The 21,295-nt window shown below is 36.1% G+C and overlaps 1 protein-coding gene across 2 annotated transcripts in view; it reads right to left on the reverse strand.

Moving 5' to 3' along the window:
• The window catches only part of LOC133516385 (cell adhesion molecule Dscam2-like), an 85,549-nt gene that overhangs the window by 40,512 nt on the left and 23,742 nt on the right, over window positions 1–21,295 (reverse strand). For both annotated transcript variants that reach the window (XM_061849290.1, XM_061849291.1), the window contains exons 3-16: window positions 20,644–20,669; window positions 20,103–20,188; window positions 19,037–19,128; window positions 14,396–14,547; window positions 12,794–12,884; window positions 12,097–12,505; window positions 9,973–10,108; window positions 7,466–7,585; window positions 3,556–3,732; window positions 2,741–2,885; window positions 2,269–2,417; window positions 1,435–1,600; window positions 486–622; window positions 69–221 (exon numbers count right to left, since the gene is read on the reverse strand). In XM_061849290.1, coding sequence (XP_061705274.1) covers window positions 69–221; window positions 486–622; window positions 1,435–1,600; window positions 2,269–2,417; window positions 2,741–2,885; window positions 3,556–3,732; window positions 7,466–7,585; window positions 9,973–10,108; window positions 12,097–12,505; window positions 12,794–12,884; window positions 14,396–14,547; window positions 19,037–19,128; window positions 20,103–20,188; window positions 20,644–20,669 — 2,039 coding nt within the window. The remainder of the gene's footprint in view (window positions 1–68; window positions 222–485; window positions 623–1,434; window positions 1,601–2,268; window positions 2,418–2,740; window positions 2,886–3,555; window positions 3,733–7,465; window positions 7,586–9,972; window positions 10,109–12,096; window positions 12,506–12,793; window positions 12,885–14,395; window positions 14,548–19,036; window positions 19,129–20,102; window positions 20,189–20,643; window positions 20,670–21,295) is intronic.

The following is a 21,295-nucleotide window of genomic DNA, read 5'->3' on the forward strand; positions in this document are numbered from 1 at the left end:
CTTTGATTTCTAATTTCAGGCATTTTTTCTTTGTTAAATAATAATTAAGTTTTTTAAATATTAGATACCTTTAATTCCACTCAATTGTGGCACCGCCCTAAGTCTATAACCAAGTATAAGTCCATTATGTGCATCGGCTGGAGGCGGAAGCCACCGCACCCTGATCTCCCCTGGAGACTCCGTCTGTTCCAGCTGAACCGCCAACGGAGGCGAGGTTGGGGCTGCAAGGAAAACAAAATGTTGACTGCATTCCTAGAAGTTACAGGAATATCAGCACTCATTTACTTTACGTCTTTTCCATCACGGAACAATGGTGTTCCAGACCTTTGGGAGGTGTGCGCGAAACCGAATCCGAGATTTAGAGGCCTTTTTGAGACTTTAATGAATTGTAAGGAGTACACCAAGCGGATGCTGCTCTTGCCCGTGTCATGTGACGCACGCAGAGGCTATTAAGAGTTGATGGAATTTAATTATTTACTTGTTACCTTCTTCAGTAGTAGTGAGGCGTACTGGCGTTGAAAAGAGACTTAAATCGGCCTGGTTTCCCCCAGCTACTCTAGCGGTGTATCCTGTTGATGGCTGAAGGTCTTCAATTTCCACGACATGGCGAATTTCATCCGTTCTATTTAACAAAACAAATATTGTTCCAATTCTACATGGCGTATCGTTTTTCGCTGTATGTTTTTATCCTTGTTAAAATAAGTTACATATTATTATTGGGTGATTTTTACGTCGTGATCCCAAATATCAAAAATGTATTGAGACGGTCATACTGAACAAGGTTTCCCATTGAACTAGCTACAAAATCGATAAAAAAAATCTAATGGACACCTTGAGGGCCCGGCGTAGACGTAACGTATGGGACCAGGGGTAAAAATAATTCACGATCTTCATATCAGTCCCATGGGAAACCTTGTTCAGAATGACCAACTCAATATTACACTTATTAACTCTGTATTACAGGTTTACGTCTAGTTCAGACTCCAGTCTCTCACAAAGGGTATAATCGAATTTGCCTTTGCTCTATATAATACTAATTGTTAAATGTATCCTTTGTGAGGTGAAAAAAAAAATAAAAAAATAAAAAATAAAAAAAAAATTAATAAATTTTTGACATGGCCCAAAAATTACCCAGTATAGGTCGTTAAGACATAATGTCACTCACATAATGATAAAATTTTCGTTCATTTCATTCATGCAAGGTTTAAAAACCGAAGCACTAATTAAAAAAATATTTTCACGGAATCAGAAATGCTAAGGATAAGTGTAATTTTAATATAAATGAAGGCCTGGCAACTTCAAACAGCTGCTACATTACAATTTTATCTTGAATTATTAAGTAAGGTACCTATTATTTAAATATTTTACATGATACGAAATTGCTTATGTACGTAATAAATAGTTGCATGACGAAAATATATTAAAGAAAAATACCTGGAGACGTTAATCGCCCTTGCAGTACTCCATGACAGCCTTTGACTATTCGTGATCTGCACTGTATAATATTGTGCCAGAGATCGAGCCATGTCGCGCCACGATAGTTTCACTGACCGACTTTTTATCGAATCTACTGATAAATCCGTCGGAGGAGATGGCGGTTCTAAATAAAAAGAGTCAAGAACAATTGATAATTAAAAAACCGGACAAGTGTGAGTCGGACTCGCCCACTGAGGGTTCCGTACTTTTTAATATTTGTTATTATAGCTGCAACAGAAATACATCTGTGAAAATTTCAACTGTCTAGCTATAATGGTTCATGAGATAGAGTCTGGTAACTGAGTGACCGACAGACAAACAGACAGACCGATGGACGGACAGCAGAGTTTTAGTAATAGGGGCTTGTTTTACCCTTCGGGTACGGAACCCTAAAAAAGTCAAACGACTATGAAAAACTAAAGACCGAACATGCAGCTATTGAAAAATTAAAGAAAATTTAGTGATTTATTTCGAGTGATTTCCAAAAAGTCTGACTTAAATATTAACCACGCATTGATAGGTAAATAAGTATACTACTGTAGCTATAATATTGTAGTATCCCTGTGTGTTAAAAACGTTTTACAAAGTTTAAACAGAGGGGTTAAATGAATATCAGTATTTGAAAAGAGTGACTAACAAGTTTCGAGTTAACGTTTACTTTATGTCTAAAACTCATTAGTGTTTGAGGGCCTATCGCAAACATCGAAATTCGCAAATAGCAAGCATCTTTTAATCCAATTAACGCGTTATTGTTAACTTCGGTGTTCGCGGTAGGCTCCTACAGTTGTTTACCCAAAATATTGAGATAGACGCTGTAAACATCGGCTCCGAAGGGGTTGCCCGCCCTGCACTGATACAAGGCAGCATCGCTTGTTTCTGTTTGCAGAAGTTCCAGCACACTGGTTATACCTTCGTCTGTTTTTGCTTCTGATATTTTTACCCTGAAATATTGACATGTATGAAATAAGTATATTTTATTTAATCATATATTTCATCAACTATACAAACAAAATGAGAACAAATACCAGTTGTGACTTTTTCGTTTTCAATAATCTCACACAGCCGCTCGATACAAAGGTACATCAATTATTGCTTAATACATAGGTATTCATCAGGTTTACCAACATACATTTAATATTCTAACGTATTTCATTTTTTTATTCTACATCAGTGGCAAACAAGCATACGGCCCGCATTTTGGTAAATAGTCTCCGTAGCCTATGTACGCCTGCAACTCCATTTCATGAAAAAATATCTTAAGTACCTTTGTGTCAATGGGTTAATCGGCTTCTCATTCCTAGTCCACATGATCCTTATAGGATCGTCACCTTTTGCGTGGCATTCTATAGTGACTTGTTGGCCGAGTTTTGCTGTCATATTCCTAAGTACGGTATCAAAAGTAACGGGCTCTGTAAAAAAATAAATATTACGTTCATTTATTTTAGTCTATCTTACTATTATCTAATTAAAACACCGAACATTATGTATAACTTTAAATCCCGCCATCTGTATTCCCTGATAAATATGACCTCGGTCTCTTTAAAGCAAGAATGAATAGGCTACTACTGAATCGGTGGGTTTCATCTTAGGCCCTGGTTTCACTTTCCATCAGGTGTGACTAAGGCCAATCGCCGATAGTATATAATAAAAAAAAGAAAAAACATGATCGAGTAAAAGCAAAGATCTCCATTACTTATTTATGATAGACATTAATACGATTTAGAATTAAGACATGTTAAAATTGATTATGAGCCTTGTAGCTTGAAATAAATGTTTTTTTTTTTTTATTACTTACATCTAGGACAAAAATGCTTTCGTGTGTCCGGATGTTCATGTTCTCCTCTACTACAGGTCGCATTTCTCAATCTATTTTCGTAAAATTTTGAGAGTGGGTTCAAAAATTACATATTTTTTTGTTTATTTTAGTTTTTTTCCATAGCGGTGAAGCCATGGGGGTCGCGAAGAACACAGCTCGCAGATCCAATAGTATTTTTTTATTAAATATACTAATTATTCTTTTATCATAGGATTTTAACTTTACCTGAACAATGAAAAAATTAAACATAATTAACTACTTACTGTTTACAGATATCCATATAGTCTTGCTAAGCGCTTCCCCAACTCCATTTTCAACATGGCAAGTGTAAAGTCCAGCGTCTGACAGCGCCACGGTGTCAAACATCAAGGAACCATTCGACAAGCTCAGTACCCCACCTCCCGCCACCTCCAGAACTGGACGCCATGTCTCTGAGACAACTAAATAATTATAAATAAATAATATGTACTTACAGTAACTTGACTTAGTATAAAGATATGTGAGTGAGTCTGTCACAAGTTAATGATTACAAAATAATCAATAATCTTCTTCAGGCTCAAAAAGGTACAAAAATAAACACAGTAGTTAAATATACAAATATTATTTTATCGCAGTCACATTTTAGTATATAATACTACACTACCAACTAAGAAAAATATGAAATGTATGTTTTTAAGGTTCTTTTTTTATGATACAGGAGGCAAACAAGCAGACGGATCAGCTGATGGTAAGCGATTACCGCCGCCCATGGACACCTGCAACACCAGACGGGCTGCAAGTGCGTAGCCGGCCTTTAAGATGGGAGTACGCTCCTTTCTTGAAGGTTTGAAGGTCGTATCGGTCCGGAAACACCGCAGGTTCATTCCACAGTTTAGCTGTGCGCGGCAGGAAGTATTTCTAATTGCTTTTATTATAATATAATGTTTTTATCTCATGTCTTGGTACTTTTACTGCTGTAATCTTGTTACTGTTAGCTTTTTGTACTGTTACTGACTTTAATTATTGATATGTTTAGGGTTCAAACTACTTTGATTGTCAATACTAACGGTATGAAATGCCCAATGTAAAGTAAGCCCTAAATGCCCAATGTACAATACAATACAATACAAATATACTTTATTGCACACCTCAATACAGAAACAGTACAAATAATACAACACATAAAGAAGAGGTAAATAACAGGCGGTCTTATCGCTAAAAAGCGATCTCCTCCAGACAACCTTTAGGTAGCGGAATAAAAAAAAAAAAAATGTTATGTCAGTAGGTGTTCCAGATGCCAATGTAAAATAAGCCCTAAATGTCCAATGTAAAATAAGCCCTAAATGCCCAATGTAAAGTAAGCCCTAAATGCCCAATGTAAAATAAGCCCTAAATGCCCAATGTAAAATAAGCCCTAAATGCCCAATGTAAAGTAAGCCCTAAATGCCCAATGTAAAGTAAGCCCTAAATGCCCAATGTAAAGTAAGCCCTAAATGCCCAATGTAAAATAAGCCCTAAATGCCCAATGTAAAGTAAGCCCTAAATGCCCAATGTAAAGTAAGCCCTAAATGCCCAATGTAAAATAAGCCCTAAATGCCCAATGTAAAGTAAGCCCTAAATGCCCAATGTAAAATAAGCCCTAAATGCCCAATGTAAAGTAAGCCCTAAATGCCCAATGTAAAATAAGCCCTAAATGCCCAATGTAAAGTAAGCCCTAAATGCCCAATGTAAAATAAGCCCTAAATGCCCAATGTAAAATAAGCCCTAAATGCCCAATGTAAAGTAAGCCCTAAATGCCCAATGTAAAATAAGCCCTAAATGCCCAATGTAAAGTAAGCCCTAAATGCCCAATGTAAAATAAGCCCTAAATGCCCAATGTTAAGTAAGCCCTAAATGCCCAATGTAAAATAAGCCCTAAATGCCCAATGTTAAGTAAGCCCTAAATGCCCAATGTAAAGTAAGCCCTAAATGCCCAATGTAAAATAAGCCCTAAATGCCCAATGTAAAGTAAGCCCTAAATGCCCAATGTAAAATAAGCCCTAAATGCCCAATGTTAAGTAAGCCCTAAATGCCCAATGTAAAGTAAGCCCTAAATGCCCAATGTAAAATAAGCCCTAAATGCCCAATGTAAAGTAAGCCCTAAATGCCCAATGTAAAATAAGCCCTAAATGCCCAATGTAAAGTAAGCCCTAAATGCCCAATGTAAAATAAGCCCTAAATGCCCAATGTAAAATAAGCCCTAAATGCCCAATGTAAAGTAAGTCCTAAATGGCTCAACAATTGAAGTCGTGACTGTACATCGAAATAAACCTGAGGTATCCACTCTAATAAATTCCTTTGACAATATTAGCGATATTTTCACGCATTCGTGATTCTAAAAGTACCTAATCACATTTTCCGCTTCATAAATAAATTACCACATTCGTTGATCACACGTCAGACTCGTCAAAATAGCGAACTAAAATTGCGTTGAATCCTGCTACAGTTCAATGAATTTTATTTGCTCGCTGATGGATTCACAAGGTATTTTATTTACTTTTACAGATTGCTCCAACCAAAGCGATTTATACATGTTTTCTGAAAACCTGTTTTGAAGCTTTAAGCAAATACTTGCTCGATGTTTACGCCTCCCACCCGTAGAGTACAAGTTTATCCACGCTAGTTTAGTTTTCATCAAATACTGTAACGTTCTGAATAGTGTCTGAGTAGTAGTCGGTAGGAACTGGAGTCTTTTAAGTCTGAATTTGAAGAGCTCGACTCGTTTTTACGAAACACGGCGCTTAAAAAACTTCCAAGTCTTTTAAGTCCTGAGGCGAGTCACTTATTGAGTCTTTTTTAAGAGAGCTCAAAAGGACTCGAGTTTCCGAATAAAGACTCCGTCAACAATTTCATAGGTTTAACCTAAATAAAAGTAAATAAAATTTGCGTTATTGTATTATTTGTGTGCTTTAACTAACTTATTATTTAAAGACAAAGCATTTCGAAATTTTGCAAACAAAAAATTGAGAGTTCTCTGAAAAGGACTCAAGTCCCTACAAAAGACCCGAGTCTCTAACAAGTTGAAAAAACTCGAGTTTAGACTTAATATATGAGTCTGAAAAACTGAGTCGAGTTTCAAAGCAGAGGACTCAAAGGACTCGAGTCTTAACCAACACTAGTTATGAAATATTTAAAACACGTTGCTATTGAGTCACATAATTGAGATAATCACAATTGTTTCAATCATAGTTCTGACTAAAAGGTTTTAATGCGATTTTCTGCAAAATTATGCAATATCAGTCTCTAAGTAAATGTTATGTTACAATGTATGTAGGTACATGACGTAACATTTTAATGTTTGTGATACGTCTTTAATAGATACCTAAATCTTATTTATCGCTTCTTGGCTATAGTAGTTATTTTTTATATGGCTACTTGCCATAATCTGTAGCAAACCTTATGCCATAATCTGTAACGTGTGTGTACTGTGCAGCCTAAATCTGTTTATAAATTCTGTTTAAAACAAATCTTATGCAAATCACGTAGATATGTATTATCCAACATCGCCATGCAACGTCGGTAGAAAGCTTTAATAATGAAATCAGGGCAAACACATAACTAATGACGATGAATTACGAGAACACAATAATAGTTAAGCAGATTTCATGTATGCAAAACATTACGCAACATAGGCAGATCCTGTGTTAACACACCTAATGCCAAATATAATGGCCAACAACGATCAGATACCTAGTTGGGTAATTAGCCTGCAACTTAGGACATTTCCAACTCGGCTTTTAACAATTGAAACCATAAGATGCTTTCAGAGAACATTATAATTATTATTATGTCAGCCGGGGCGGTAAAGTACCTACCAATTCATACCGAAGAATTCGTAAGAAAAAAATCTGGCGTAGGGAAGACATTCAGATGTTGAGATAATTTTGGACACTTACTTAACAAGCTAGATAGAACACTCACCACTCATCTATTAAAATAGGAGCCGTAGTAAATCTACTTCAATTAGGTACGAAGGCTATTTATTTTCAGTAAACTATATTTTTTATATAAATCATCTTTAATTCTAATTATAATCTTTTTGCTTTAGTATCTAGCAGAACTCTTGATTGTAATGAGAGTAAATAAACTATGCTACGCCACTATGAATGACACCCATTTAGATAAGTCAATAATAAATATTGTAAATTAACTTACCATCTTTCTTAAGCCAGTGAGTCTGAGGTTGAGGATAGCCGTTAGCACTGCAGGAAATATGACCGCTCCGCCCCAAGAGCAATGACGTATTCTGAGGCTCCTCGCTCCACTTAGGGGCCACTGTTACAAGCAAAAGGAATACTTTTATATTAATTACTGTCATTTTACTAACTTAGATGTGTGTTAATATACACCGTGATCTGATAAAACCTGGCAAATATTAAAGGTATATACTTGACCGCATTTAGAGACGAATATGTCATACAAAGGTTTCTGAAATTCTTGTTTTAGAGATAATGACAATTCTTGTGAAAATTTATTTCTGTAAGAACATAGTGAAAAACGGTGCCATTATGTGACTTAGTTTAGACATACCTACTGACAGACATTAAAGTTTTAAAGGAAACTGTTATCTTTTTATTAGGTCTGTTCGTTATTCACGCAAAGCGACCGGATGGATTTTTATTAAAATATGGTTTACAAAGCCCCTAGTGTACATTTAATCGATGGCGTAACGTGATGAACGCGTTTGCGTTAAGTCTCATTTAGTATGGGATTTAGACAGCGCGCCAAGCGGCACGTTTTGGAAACTTAAAATCCTTTACAAAATGAGACTTAACGCAAACGCGTTCGTCACGTTACGCCATCGAATAAATTTACACTAGGGGTACATATTAGTTTAGCTTATACTTAATCAGAATCGACATAAAGGATAGGTTGTATTTGTATACGTATGTAAATACTTTAGTACATAAGATAGATTAAGATACAATAAAACAAAATGTTTGCAATGCACAAATGCGACCTAATCCCTATAAAGGATCTCTTCCAGTCAACCTTTGAGCAATTGATAGTAAAAAAAGTAAAACATGAAACACGAAAACTGTGTACAAAAAAGTAAACTATGGTTCAATTATTACACAAGTTAATTCTATCTTAGAAACCGTTCCCGAAAGGGTTGAAATAGAAGATAAAATTAGTCCGGGTGTTTTACGGATGACTCCCGGATCCTTTATGTGGAGTGAGAGTGTTTTCGTCGCGGGAAGAGACAGTTTAAAACGTATCGCAAAAACGCTCTTTACTGCAACTGTACTGAATCAAATGCGCCTCTGCTTTGGATAATTGCAATTCTCAATAGTGTACACCCATAATATAGCTGTTAACATAGTGGATACAAGTATATCCTCTTAGCACAACACAGCAGTTATAAAATTATAAATAACAGCAACTTTCTTTCATATCATTTTACATACGTAGGTCACGGCATAAGTCTTGTCGTACTGCGCTTAAACATAACGCGGCGTCGATTTGTTTACTTTATTGTAACCCTCTTTTATTTTTAAAGTATCGATAATTTTTGACGTATTTTTTTATTATAAGTAATCCTTTGTTACTGGCTACAATAAAAACAAAAATTAATCGTCCTAAATCTTGTACTTTTATTACAATCGCCATTCTTAAGTCAGAAGACGGCGTTTTTTCGAAAAAAAACCATTGAATTTAGACCCCTGGTTGACTGGGCTAAAAATAGTGTAAATAAGCTCTAGAATAACTGCTTCCAAGGAATAGGTCGAATTACCAGTCGCCCTGTATAAATTATTAGCTATTAACACAATTTAATCGGTGATTTTTTAAATACGTCCCTATGAAGTCGTTTTCTACTATCGGTTATCACGCTATTACTATTACACCCAGTTATTAATAACGTTATGTATATAGCGTCTGTATGGACCCGCTACATTGGCTTGATGATCAAAATACCATCTCTAAACAACTCCTCAAATATTTGACATGCAATTTGGAAATCCAAGTTTTAAGTTAAATTAGATATATTCGACCTTGGACATCAAGTCCATGACCAAGCCAAGTTTCATCCAATTATAGACTCCAAATCAAATTATACTTAATTAACAAAAGTTAGAGTGGGATCCAAGATACTTTAAACGTCCCGAATCTTATTAGGATCCATTTAAATAAATTGATGCTGCTTCTGTTGCCTTTAGCGGCTTTTACATGATATTCATTGTATCTAGTTTTGCTAATAGTGACTTTGTTGAGTAAAATAACCATTCTTTTAAAACTACTAAACATAGGAGTTCTGGATAATTATGTAAGTACAAATAGCCATTTTGATTCCAAACTAATCCAAATCAATTGTGAAAAGGTTAGCCTAGACTAGATAATTAATAACGGTCAGTATGTAAAACAAGCCAAAAGCTGTCATAAAATCCATACTTTTAGTAGTTATTTTTAATTCTCCTAGACAAATCGCTAAAGTTTCTTTCAGTACGGCCTGGCCATGACATTGCGCGACTGGCTTCGGCTAAGACTAAAACCATAGGTTGGAGCCAACACAATGATCGGACCTTTCGTTCCTACCTAATGGTTGTCGCTTAGAATAAGCCAGTCGCGCAATGTCCTGGCCAGGCCGTTCTAAAAGAAACTTTATTGATTTGTCTAGGAGAAGTAAAAATAACTACTTAATTTTCTATTTAAATACCAGATACCTTTTATGTAGAGGTTTACTGTCCGGTTGACTTTAGCCACGTGGTTTGCTGCCACGCAAGTGTAGGTGCCGCAGTGGTCCAACGAGACGTTCTTTATTATCAGCACGCTGAACACTTCCAGACTCCTCTCCACTATCTAAAAATAACACAATACATAGTTGGTAACAGGATTCCAAATGGTGACCACATACCTCAAGACACAGGCCCCGGCCTGCACGACAGCAAGAGGCAACAGGGTTGACTACAGTCATTGTGGTGATTTTTAGTTGATTATTTGCGACATTAATGAATGAAAATCTTTAATACAGGCAACTAGTGGCCCATAGATAAATATCTTGAAACTAACATAGGTACATATAACAATATATTTTAAAACTAAACAAAACAAATCACATTAAAGTTGCGATGCATTACGCAACCTCGCAGTGTCAGTGCAGTGGAATGTGATATGATGACAATGATGATAATACGAGCCTAGAGGCGTTGTTAATGTTTACATACTTATAAACAATTTAATTTTATTATTTTAGTAAATAAAATTATTCTTATGTTGTTCTGAACAGAAATTTAAAGAAGTTATGTTTCGGATTGTAGTAGGTACTTACTGTTCGTTTTTAATGTCAAAATCTGGTTATATTTCAGAAAAAAAATGGTGTGTTTATATAAAGTCGAGTATTGTTATAGAACTATGTATGTTTCTCAATAAATGAAATAGTGTTTACAGAAAATCTCTAAAAAAGTTAATCAGATACAGAGTAAATACTGAAATGTAAATCGCAACACTGCAAACAGCACTACAAAACAATTTTTAAATACCCAATATAATATTGCTACGAGTAGGTACAGTGAGCATCAAGAATAGCGGATCAGACTACGCGTCAAATGTTTCTACCATTATCCTAATATGTAGTTCAAAAAGAAAAGCTATATTTATTTGGAACAATTAGACCGTGGGTGATAATTTTAAACGCAAACTGTACCTACCTAGAGATATGTTTACTTGGAAAAGTACTCAAGAGTGCTTATCCAACGTGCCAATCGTTAACGCTTCTCGTAGCGTAGTCATATCTCTCTATCACTCTTACATAATAGTGCGACATTGACAGCTTCATTTCGTTCGCTACGGAGCGTAACGATTAGCACGTTGGCTACGGGCAGATTCTTAATACTGATGCTGACTGTACTCTGGAACAACTAATAATTGAAACGGAAATTAATAATTTAAACTGTTAAATGAAAACAGTTTTCAACTTCAATCATTAATAATAATTGTATGTTTGTCTGGGGTTTGTTACTATAATATTATGCAAATATAGGTCATTTATAAAAGAGATATTTGTAACGAAATATAATTTTATTACCTAATCAAATGAAACTATGCGACGAATTAATCATGATCATTGGTAGGTAAGTTATGAAATGAAAAAAAATATAAATACCAGCCGAATACAACCTCGAGGCTTGTATGAAACTGACTGAATAGTGTATGCGAACGAAATGAAGTAATCCGTGCAAGCAACATTCGATATTTTAAAATATCTAATTATGTGTAATCTAACTCTAGTATACTTGATACTTTATTTCTTGATTGAGACCTTTTTAAATTATTTTTAAGGACCTTTATACATTGTACATATCAGCCATATCAAGTCCGTTTATTCTGGCTTCAAAAATAAACATAGAATATAATACCTAATTAAAACCTATTTATTAAGTATAACTTCAGCCAATGATCGTGACTTGTTACCAAAGAAGTATGAACCTGTTATTGGGAGGGCTTTAAGTTTTATCTCTTGGCACCAGAAGTGCGGAATAAGTATAAAATGTGTTTGAACCGTTTATTAAAATAAACTTGGTGCTACTAAATCTTGGCAAACCTCTCTTGCTATCGTAAAACAGCAGTAAGCACCAAAAGTGGGTAATCAATTCGGTTAATCTATGTTTTTAATTCATTTGTTTTAATTTGTTCCTAACATTTTTATCAGTCGAAAATACAAAATAATTATTAATCACAATGCGGATAGCACTTTTATATGGAGTTTAACTCTAAGGAGTTTCCGTAACAGAATTATGAAAATGAAAATCAGATAGGTAAAACAGTTTGAAGTAAAAAAATTACATCACCTTTAGATGATTCGGTATTTTCTTCCCATCCTTCAACCACGAATAATACACAGGAGAATCCCCGCTCTTCAAATTACAATGTATCTGCACTATTTGTCCTTCTTGCAAGTCAGATGCCAACAAAATCTCTTCCAGCTGTGGTGCTTCCACGACTTGTAATTCAAAAGATCTCTTAGCCATCTCCCCTGAAGGGCTTCTCACGACGCAAGCATAGCTACCGCCGTTATCATTCTTGTTTACTTTAGCTATGTTTAGTACACCATTGTTGGTTACTGTAGCATCTCTTTTGCTTCTTAACTTGGGTTTTCTGCCAAATATTTCTATGCTGGAGGGCACGGAGCGTCGGTAGCGACTGGACTGTGATATGTCGGGCTTGATTTCTTTTCCCTTGTATTCCCACGTGATTTCTCTGAAATTGAAAAATACTTATAGGTGTACCATTAGTACCTATGTAAAATTTAACTAACTATACACACTATTGATACATGATGTCTTAACAACCTGATTACATTGACTTTGACATTGACATATACCTACTACGTGATTTTGCGAATAAATTAATCAGATCGTTAAGGTATAATTTGGAACGGGAATGCATATCACAAATTAGAATATTCTTGTACTTTAAATGTACGACCTTTTCTCGTTATACAATCCGGAAACCTTTTTTACAAATGAAATACATGATGAAAGGTACCTTACGGGGTAGCCGTAGTAAGGGCACCTGAGAGTGACACTCTGACCGCTTTGAACCTTGAATGGGGGCAACGTTCGGATATACGGGGGACCTGTAACAAATACGTGATGAACACGTTTTTATTTTTTTGTTTGAGTGTTCCGTAGTAAACGCACACAACAGGGTTCAACAGGTACTTATAAAAGTTTTATAAACTATATAGTGTAGTATAACAGGTACCAGAAAGTTTCCTTTATAGTCTCGTTATAGCCCATGACCATCAATTGTACTCTTAGGTCTGTCTGCGGTTTAGCTCAGAGACCCTGAGCATTGAGATTGACCCTGAGAAATCAGAGATTCGTAACTAGAAGATACCTACTTAAATGAGTTCACTTAGATTGCAGCTACTAGGTCACATGCAACAGAAGCACAACTTTCTGTGAATGCTACTATGGTACTCTTGAACGCGTCATTACACTCATAAGTATGTCGTATGTAAGACCACGTTACGATAAAACAATTTTGAATATGTTGAAATTACCGGAATAAACAAGATAATGCTATTTAGATAACGATACGTAAATTAGCGTACTGGCATATTTTTTCTAAACAAAATATAATAAGTATGAGTGCTATATTTATCCGCAACAAACACGAGGCACATTTTGCATTCTGCGTCTAAAATATTCAATCTTCAGCGTCACCATGTTGCAATAAAATAGCTCAAATCTAAACTTCGTATTCTTGACTTTAGACTTTATATCATGCATACAAAGATTATTTTGTATTGCTTTCCCTACGTTATCGAGAGTGATCGATCGTGGCTAGTCGTTATGCTGGAAGTTTTTGGTTTATTTATCTTGTCAAGTAAGTTTGCCTGGGAAGGGAAACTTTCGTACAATAGTCTATCTACAACTATCGATACATTGTGATAGTTGTGGCTCCCAATAGATTTTGAAGTCTGTGAGACATGCTGTCGCAAAAAGACTTTTCTACCAGGTCTCGGGTAGCCAAATGACGGGTATGATGGGTAGCTCTTTGGTAAGCAACATACGTAAACAGACTTCCGTCATACACACATACTTATGAATATGTGACATGTTCAGTTTCACGAACACCCTATCGGACGTAGTGTTGTAAAAGACTCGAGTTCTGGGGTCCTAATTTTGTAGACTCGACTCACTTAATAGACGGCTTGATGAACTCGACGAGTCTCGAGTCGGCTCGAGCTTGAGTCAGCGACTCGAGTTTTCTCTATAACTAGAGTCTACGACTAAACTGGAGTCTTTATTCACTGCGACTTTTAGTTAGCTGCGAATTGTATTGTATTGAAATTTGAAGAATGTTATTAGGTAAAAAGAAGAGTTGTGCCCTATTCGAGAATGTTCTCCGTTTTGTATGGGGAATGTTCTCGATCGAGAATATTTCCCATAGTAACGGTTCGATAATCCATGCCGTCATGCTGGGTCTCTTTATGATGAGCACAGTTGCGTTGCAAGACCTCTGTCTTCCATCCGAATATTGATATTCAGGTTCAACGTCACTACGCCGTTGAGGGCCATCATTCAGAGATATGTACTTTGTTTTAGAAGGAGGAGTTTAAGATAAATAAAATATACTGACCATATACATTTATCCGGTCATAGTGCGCCAACTGAGTCTCTCCATGGTGAGCAACGCACGCGAACAGGCCTCCATCGTCCACCCGAATATGTGATATGTTTAGTTGCGACGTCACCCCGCCATTGGGAGATAACGTTTGACTTATGCCGTACCTGTGGATTAAAAAAAACTTCAAAAAAAGGAAAACCGACTTCAATGAGGATAAAATAAAATGTTATGCCTTTTGTATGCCAAGCCAAATCTTAAAAGCGTCAACACACTGTCGAACCGAATGACGGTGCGGTCCTGGTGCGGTTCAATATTATGAAAGAAAGAAAGCTGTCTATTAGTTTTATGGGGGTATTATTGACCGGTATTGTATTACGGCATTGTAGACCGGTTCTATTTGGCTTGGCACCGACTTCAAAAATAGCAATAACTTTCATTTCAAATTTCAAGGTTTGAGAACTTCCCTCACTTCTCATCCCTTCATTAGAACCCATCATGGAACCATCATCAGAGGATCTTGACAAAATATTCGTTAAAAATAATTTTCCTAGTCGCTTTACAAATGACGGTGTTCTGAGGTTACAAACATACAAAAAAGTACGGTCAAACTGATAACCTAGTTTTTTTTGAAGTTAGTTAAAAATAATCTAAAACAGTGTTTTAGGACAAGTATTGGATTGGATACAAATTAAAACTTCAAATCCAACATAGTTGTACTATACGGGGTTTGTATTTTGAAACAATTTTATCCTTTATGCATCAAGATTTTGGACAATCGCCTTTATATATGTCAGAGCGTTAAAGAAGAGACGCCTTCCATTTTCGTACATTGACACGCATGTATGTACACTATAGGTACTGTAATAGAGACAGCACTCTATTACACGCGTATAATTATATTGATGTCAAGCTCGCACAGTGACATTGGCAACCGGCACCATGGCATGGGCGGGACAGCAATATAATTATGCGGGTGCAATAGAGATAGCAACATGCGGGTCAATGTACGAAAATCTATGCGAAAACCGTCTCTATAACATACACAATTTTACCACGCCTCAATTATCAAAGCGTTATAGTACATACATATTGAGATATTTTTGCTCATTAATGCAGAACAGATTGTTTGATACCGATTACATTCACAATAAAATTGTAAATACTGCTATGGAAGTCACGGAGTAAGAGGAGTCTCGGATAAAGCGCTCGAATATTCACGGGATTTCACGACGAACACGCTCCGTACATTGTTACATGCGTCGTACCTGTCGCACCCCCAGGGATATACGTGGAAGGAACTAGGCTGATCTATAGGTACTTATCTATTTAGGATATTTTCACCACACTAGCTTGTAAAGTCACTCATTATTATTCAAAAACGGGTGAGAAAGTTTCACTTGACTTAGGTAGAAGATTGATTTTTTATTATCAATATTAAATACCATTAATTTGGATTGGATTTGTAATGTGGTTTAACATTACAGTTAGTATTTTCCTCGCGTTGATGTAGTGAAAAATGCTGTGTTTCACTCGATAGCAAAGTTTGTGCTTATTCCCGATCAAGCGAAAGACTTCAAAAATTATTCTACGAGCATAGCAAGTGGTTCGAAAAGTGGCACCTTTTGCGTTGCGAGGATTTCAAGGCACAGGGGTAAACAAACTTTGCTACCGAGTGAAACACAATATTTTTCACTACATCAACTTTGTCCCCTTGTAAAACAAATAACAAAAAAAATAACTGTTGCATTTCGGGCAACATCGCATTTTCAGTAGTATTATTTGATTAACAAATGGCTACTCTTTAGTACTATTTAACAATATTACTATTGTTTATAACTTAAAACTAAAAAATCATTATTGCTATAAAAAAAATTGCGCGTAGGTACGATCTTGACAGCTAAATAACATGTTATTATACGGTGCGTTAAGTTTTGTGGTAACTGAATTATCAAACGTCAACTTTGGCCAACCAGAGTTACGGCATAATGTATGAAGCCGTCGTTCTATAGCATCTACATTAGCTGCGAAATTGCAAGCATAGTTGCTGTTCGAGTTTACATGCACATCTAATACAATATTAGTAGTTAGTACTAAAACAATCGCACAAAATAGGTAGCACCTATACAATGAAACATAACAAAAAACAGTTTTGCAAATATCCGGCAACATTTACAATCGCTTGCATTTTTAAAACTGATCTTTTTACTCACTTTGTGCTTTTAAATGCATCCAAGATCCTATTACCGCTTTTATACATGCATTAAACCTCTTTGCGTGGCGCGGCGTATTCTGATTCATGGACGGTTGCATCTCCGTGGCAATATAATAGGGCGCTTTGACATAGAGAAGGCTACAAAATTTACCATCAGCCATCAGTCACAAAGAAAACGTGATACTGTAGGGCTTTGAAATGCGTGGGTTTATTTATGTGTGATTCGTGTGAAAGATAGGAAGTAGTCTCGTTATAATAGGCTTGTTTCGTTTATTTCGGGTTTGGTATCGACCGACTACAGATAGTTTAGCAGGGAATATTTACCATATAAAGTTGTAATTACATTACAGTACATATGGTGCTACTTTATCGCATTAGTGCGAAAATTAGCATATTACGTTACTGTGCCGAACATTTAAAGGGCCATATGTACTGTAAAACGTTGTACGATACATGTGCGAATAGGCAATTCGCAACTCGTGTCAATTTAAAACACTCCCTTCGGTCGTGTTTTAATTTATCGCCACTAGTTTCGAATTTCCTATTTTTCGCACTTGTATCGTAATGTACTATTATATGCAGCCAATGGGTTACAATATTTCGGCATTATTGAGTTCCTGTAGACATCACATCGCTGGCCGTCACCGTACGGTGTTTTATATCTACTGTTCATCTTCACACCATGAGACCTAAATGGTCGCACACTGCGGTTTCAGACGAATTTCCTTCCGCAAATGCTCCATGAATCACCTCCCTGCAACTGGGCTGCAGCTCGAGAGACAGCTTCAGACAAGGAGTATAAAATATACATAATATGTCACTCCTGGAGTTGCACGCTTCCATACGCTACGGTAAGCGCGTACCAATAGGAGAGCCATAATATAAAGAAAAACACGGCGCTTACTATTACTATGCCGATATATTATTATTAGGAACCAATTTTAACAAAAAATGGGAAATAGCCCGCGGTGAACTGTAGTCATATTCTACGTGACCATGTTAGCTTAAAAATCGTAGGTATATTGTGTAATAAGCGAGATACCTTTTTTTAAGTGAGGTTCTCGATATGATGCTTTGATGGTACTTGAAATTAGATTCTATGGAGCTTGTAAATAATCCCAATACGCCGCATGTCTGCTGGGTAAATACTGGGTTACCAGTCGCCAGAAATTGTTGCTAACAGTAAACACATTTGTAAGTCATTTTACAAGCTTTTTTTTTTAATACTTCGTCGGTGGCAAACAAGCATACGGCCCGCCTAATGGTAAGCAGTCTCCGTAGCCTATGTACAGTTACATGCGCGTTGCCGACCCTAAACCCGCCCCCCCCCTCGTTGAGCTCTGGCAACCTTGCTCACCGGCAGGAACACAACACTGAGTAGGGTCTAGTGTTATTTGGCTGCGGTTTTCTGTAAGGTGGAGGTACTTCCCCAGTTGGGCACTGCTCTAGATCTAGAATGACATCCACTGGCTGTGCCCTACCACACAAAGCGAGATGAAATTCACAATGCCCATATCTCTCTTTTGGACGTGGTTTAAGGACGTACCCGGGTCCAATCTGCTAAAATGCTAGCTGCAAAGCTAAAATGTTATGGACACCGTCCCGTTATTATTATCAATTTATCTACGTCCCTGAATTTGAAAATAAACAAATACAAATGTCTCCCATAAATTGTGCCACAACTGGCAGCATTTCGCAGCGCGACTGAGAGTAGGTACTGAGACCGAGACTTGCTCGACGCAAGACAAGACTAAATTGCCACTAGAAACAAATGAGCGTCGGAGCGACGGCGGATTAAAGGAGAAAAATGAAAAAGTTTCAAATTAACTTCCAGTGCAGTTCTATTTTAATAAATGAACATCCGGTTGGTGTGATTGAAGATTTATGTATAACGTTAGTATTAGTATGTACAGTCACGTCTTAAAACATCAAACAACAAAATTTGTATACACGACCTTAATATATGGGCAATAAAGTTGTGTATACATATTTTTGGCACTCTTTTCGTATCGATATTTTCAGACGTGACTGTACCTATGGGACTTCAAAGTAATGTCGCCAAATAATTAAGTTTTAGTTCAGCTAGTTAGTGTCTAGATAGGTTACATAATGCCATCACTTATATATTATTTCCTACCCTGATATCACAAACTACAATATATTAATTTTAAAAGTTAGTTTTCATTTGCATGCATTTGCATATGCATATTATAATGAATTAACTGAGCGAAAATTCTATCTTCTCTTTGTATTATCAGTTTAAGCCCGATTTAAAGAGAACTATTCAAGTACATTTGGGTGATGATTTTCTTAAGTCTCAAGGACGCAAAAGTCTTCTCATTTAAGTTTTAGGCTACGAAATAGGGTTCATTTTATGTAGTCATGGACACTTTACATTAAATACATTTAACAAAAGGTTTTAGAGGTCATGCAAATTTTACCTCGAATCGGTATTTGACGAGATGAGTATGCCGTCCCTCTCCCAGATGAATTTCCCCGGATGCTGTCCATTCACGGTGCACTGGAGATGTATCTGTACATAAACTTGTTAATATTATTTTCTACTTATCTAAGAGGTAGTCAACCTTTAGTAACGTTGATATTAGTCAAAATGTAGTAATTTATTGAATAATTACTAATTTTGAAAAAATTGAATTACCTATATTATTTGTATGTTTTCAAAATGTACTTATCTTATTACTCCGAACTAATAGAATATTCGGAAATAAAATTTATAAGAAACGCAACTTGAATAAAAAGTTTCTAAATCTAAATGTAGATAAACTTTAAGTTTATTTTATTACTTTTCCCGTCTAGCTTTAGTTACTTAAGTTTTTTTAGCATATTAGATAGTTAGTTTCCCAATAAGACACCGGTCGGTTTGACGACCGGTCTGGCCTCATGGGTAATGACCCTGCCTATGAAGCCGATGGTCCCGGGTTCAAATCCTGGTAAGGGCATTTATTCGTGTGATGAGCATGGATATTTGTTCCTGAGTCATGGGTGTTTTCTATGTATTTTAGTATTTATATATTATATATAACGTTGTCTAAGTACCCTCGACACAAGCCATATTGACCTTACTGTGAGACTTGGTCAATTTGTGTAATAATGTCCTATAATATTTATTTAAGACAATGACAAGCCAAAGAACAAAATATTCCAAGGCCTAAAAAGAAAGGTGATAAATTGTTAACACCAGGAAATTCTTTCCCCAAATTAACCCCTTCGGGACTTGCATCGTAAATAATTCATGTTGGTTTGAGCCATCAGGACACCCCTATTTATATTCTGTCACTTACTCTTTTTATCTATCCAAGAGCTGTTGTCTATTAATCAGATCTGCTTAATAGGAAAGAAAGGTAAAACCAAAATTGTCTGTTGCTAAATAACCCTATGTATATTGCCCTGTATTGTATTGTAACCCGGTAGTACCCGGATGGTAATCCCAACCAATACTGCCATCGCCCGATGTAGGTAAACAAACTCACAACAAAGTCGACTTACGTCAGCTCCAGGCATCACGGTGGTTTCCCCGAAGTGCTGCGACATCGTCATGGAAATGCTCCTACGGATTCTCATTTTTCTTGAGTCTGCGGAAAATTTTGGGTGAGAAAATATGTCTACACAGAATAAACAGGTGCAATTGCAAATACTGATGCCCAGAGGGCCTACCGCGAAAATCGAAAATCATCGGAATTTCATTAGCTGCCTCTCAATCTCTCTTGCTAAATCAAACAATAGAGAGGCAAATAACGAAAAATCGTGTTTCGGTTTTCGCGGTAGGCACGCAAAGCACGAATTATCAGTGGTAATGACATAAGTTAGTTAATATTGTCACGTATCTATGCTTTCAAATAGTTCCAAAACCCAAAAATATTACTAGACTCGGTCCACGCTAAGTTTGCACTATCATACTTGACATATCACTTGGCATGAAAACTTAGCGTGGTCGAACTCTATTTACACTGTCAACAGTAATAAAGTTTTAAATTTTCCCAAGAACTCTTTCAAAACTTTTTATTATATTATGACTTATATGACTTACCGACTGTAGACGGGTCAAATAATGATCTGTAACAAAAATATTACATAAAAATATCATGACTTACTTATCTAATAGAGTTACTGTCCGTCATATCAACTAACTTTACGGTGGCCGAGTGGCTAAGAGCAATGTCTTAGCCACTCGACCACCAATGAATCAATGGACCAATGTCCATTAAGCCCGGTAAGGTGGATTAATTTGAATGCGATACTAATTCCTGTTATTTACAAGATAGGACACTATTTTATTCTCTTATGGCAGTTAATTACTTTAATCAGGTATAAATTATCGTATACAAAAGCGTAATCGATTAAAACGCAATTAAATGAGTCAGACAATTTGCAATTAAAAAGTACTCAACTGTAAACGAACAACAAGCGAGTAAAACTTATGCCAAAAACCGGTCAGGAACAATTAATAGTGGAAAAAATCCTTCTTACTCGTATTTCTAAAGTACAGTTCAATGAATTTCCCAATCATAGTTAATTTCATAGAAACTGCGCTTCTCAAAACATATCTCAACTAATGGATCGTCGTCTGTTAAGTATGTTATCATGTAAGAAGACTTCTCTCTATCATATCTTCTCAATCATTTTTAATCAATTAAAAAAAAATTAATATCATGTACCCATATAAAATGTGATTTGCTCAA

The sequence above is a fragment of the Cydia pomonella genome, chromosome 3 (genome assembly GCF_033807575.1).
Source record: "Cydia pomonella isolate Wapato2018A chromosome 3, ilCydPomo1, whole genome shotgun sequence".
Lineage (NCBI taxonomy): Eukaryota > Metazoa > Arthropoda > Insecta > Lepidoptera > Tortricidae > Cydia > Cydia pomonella.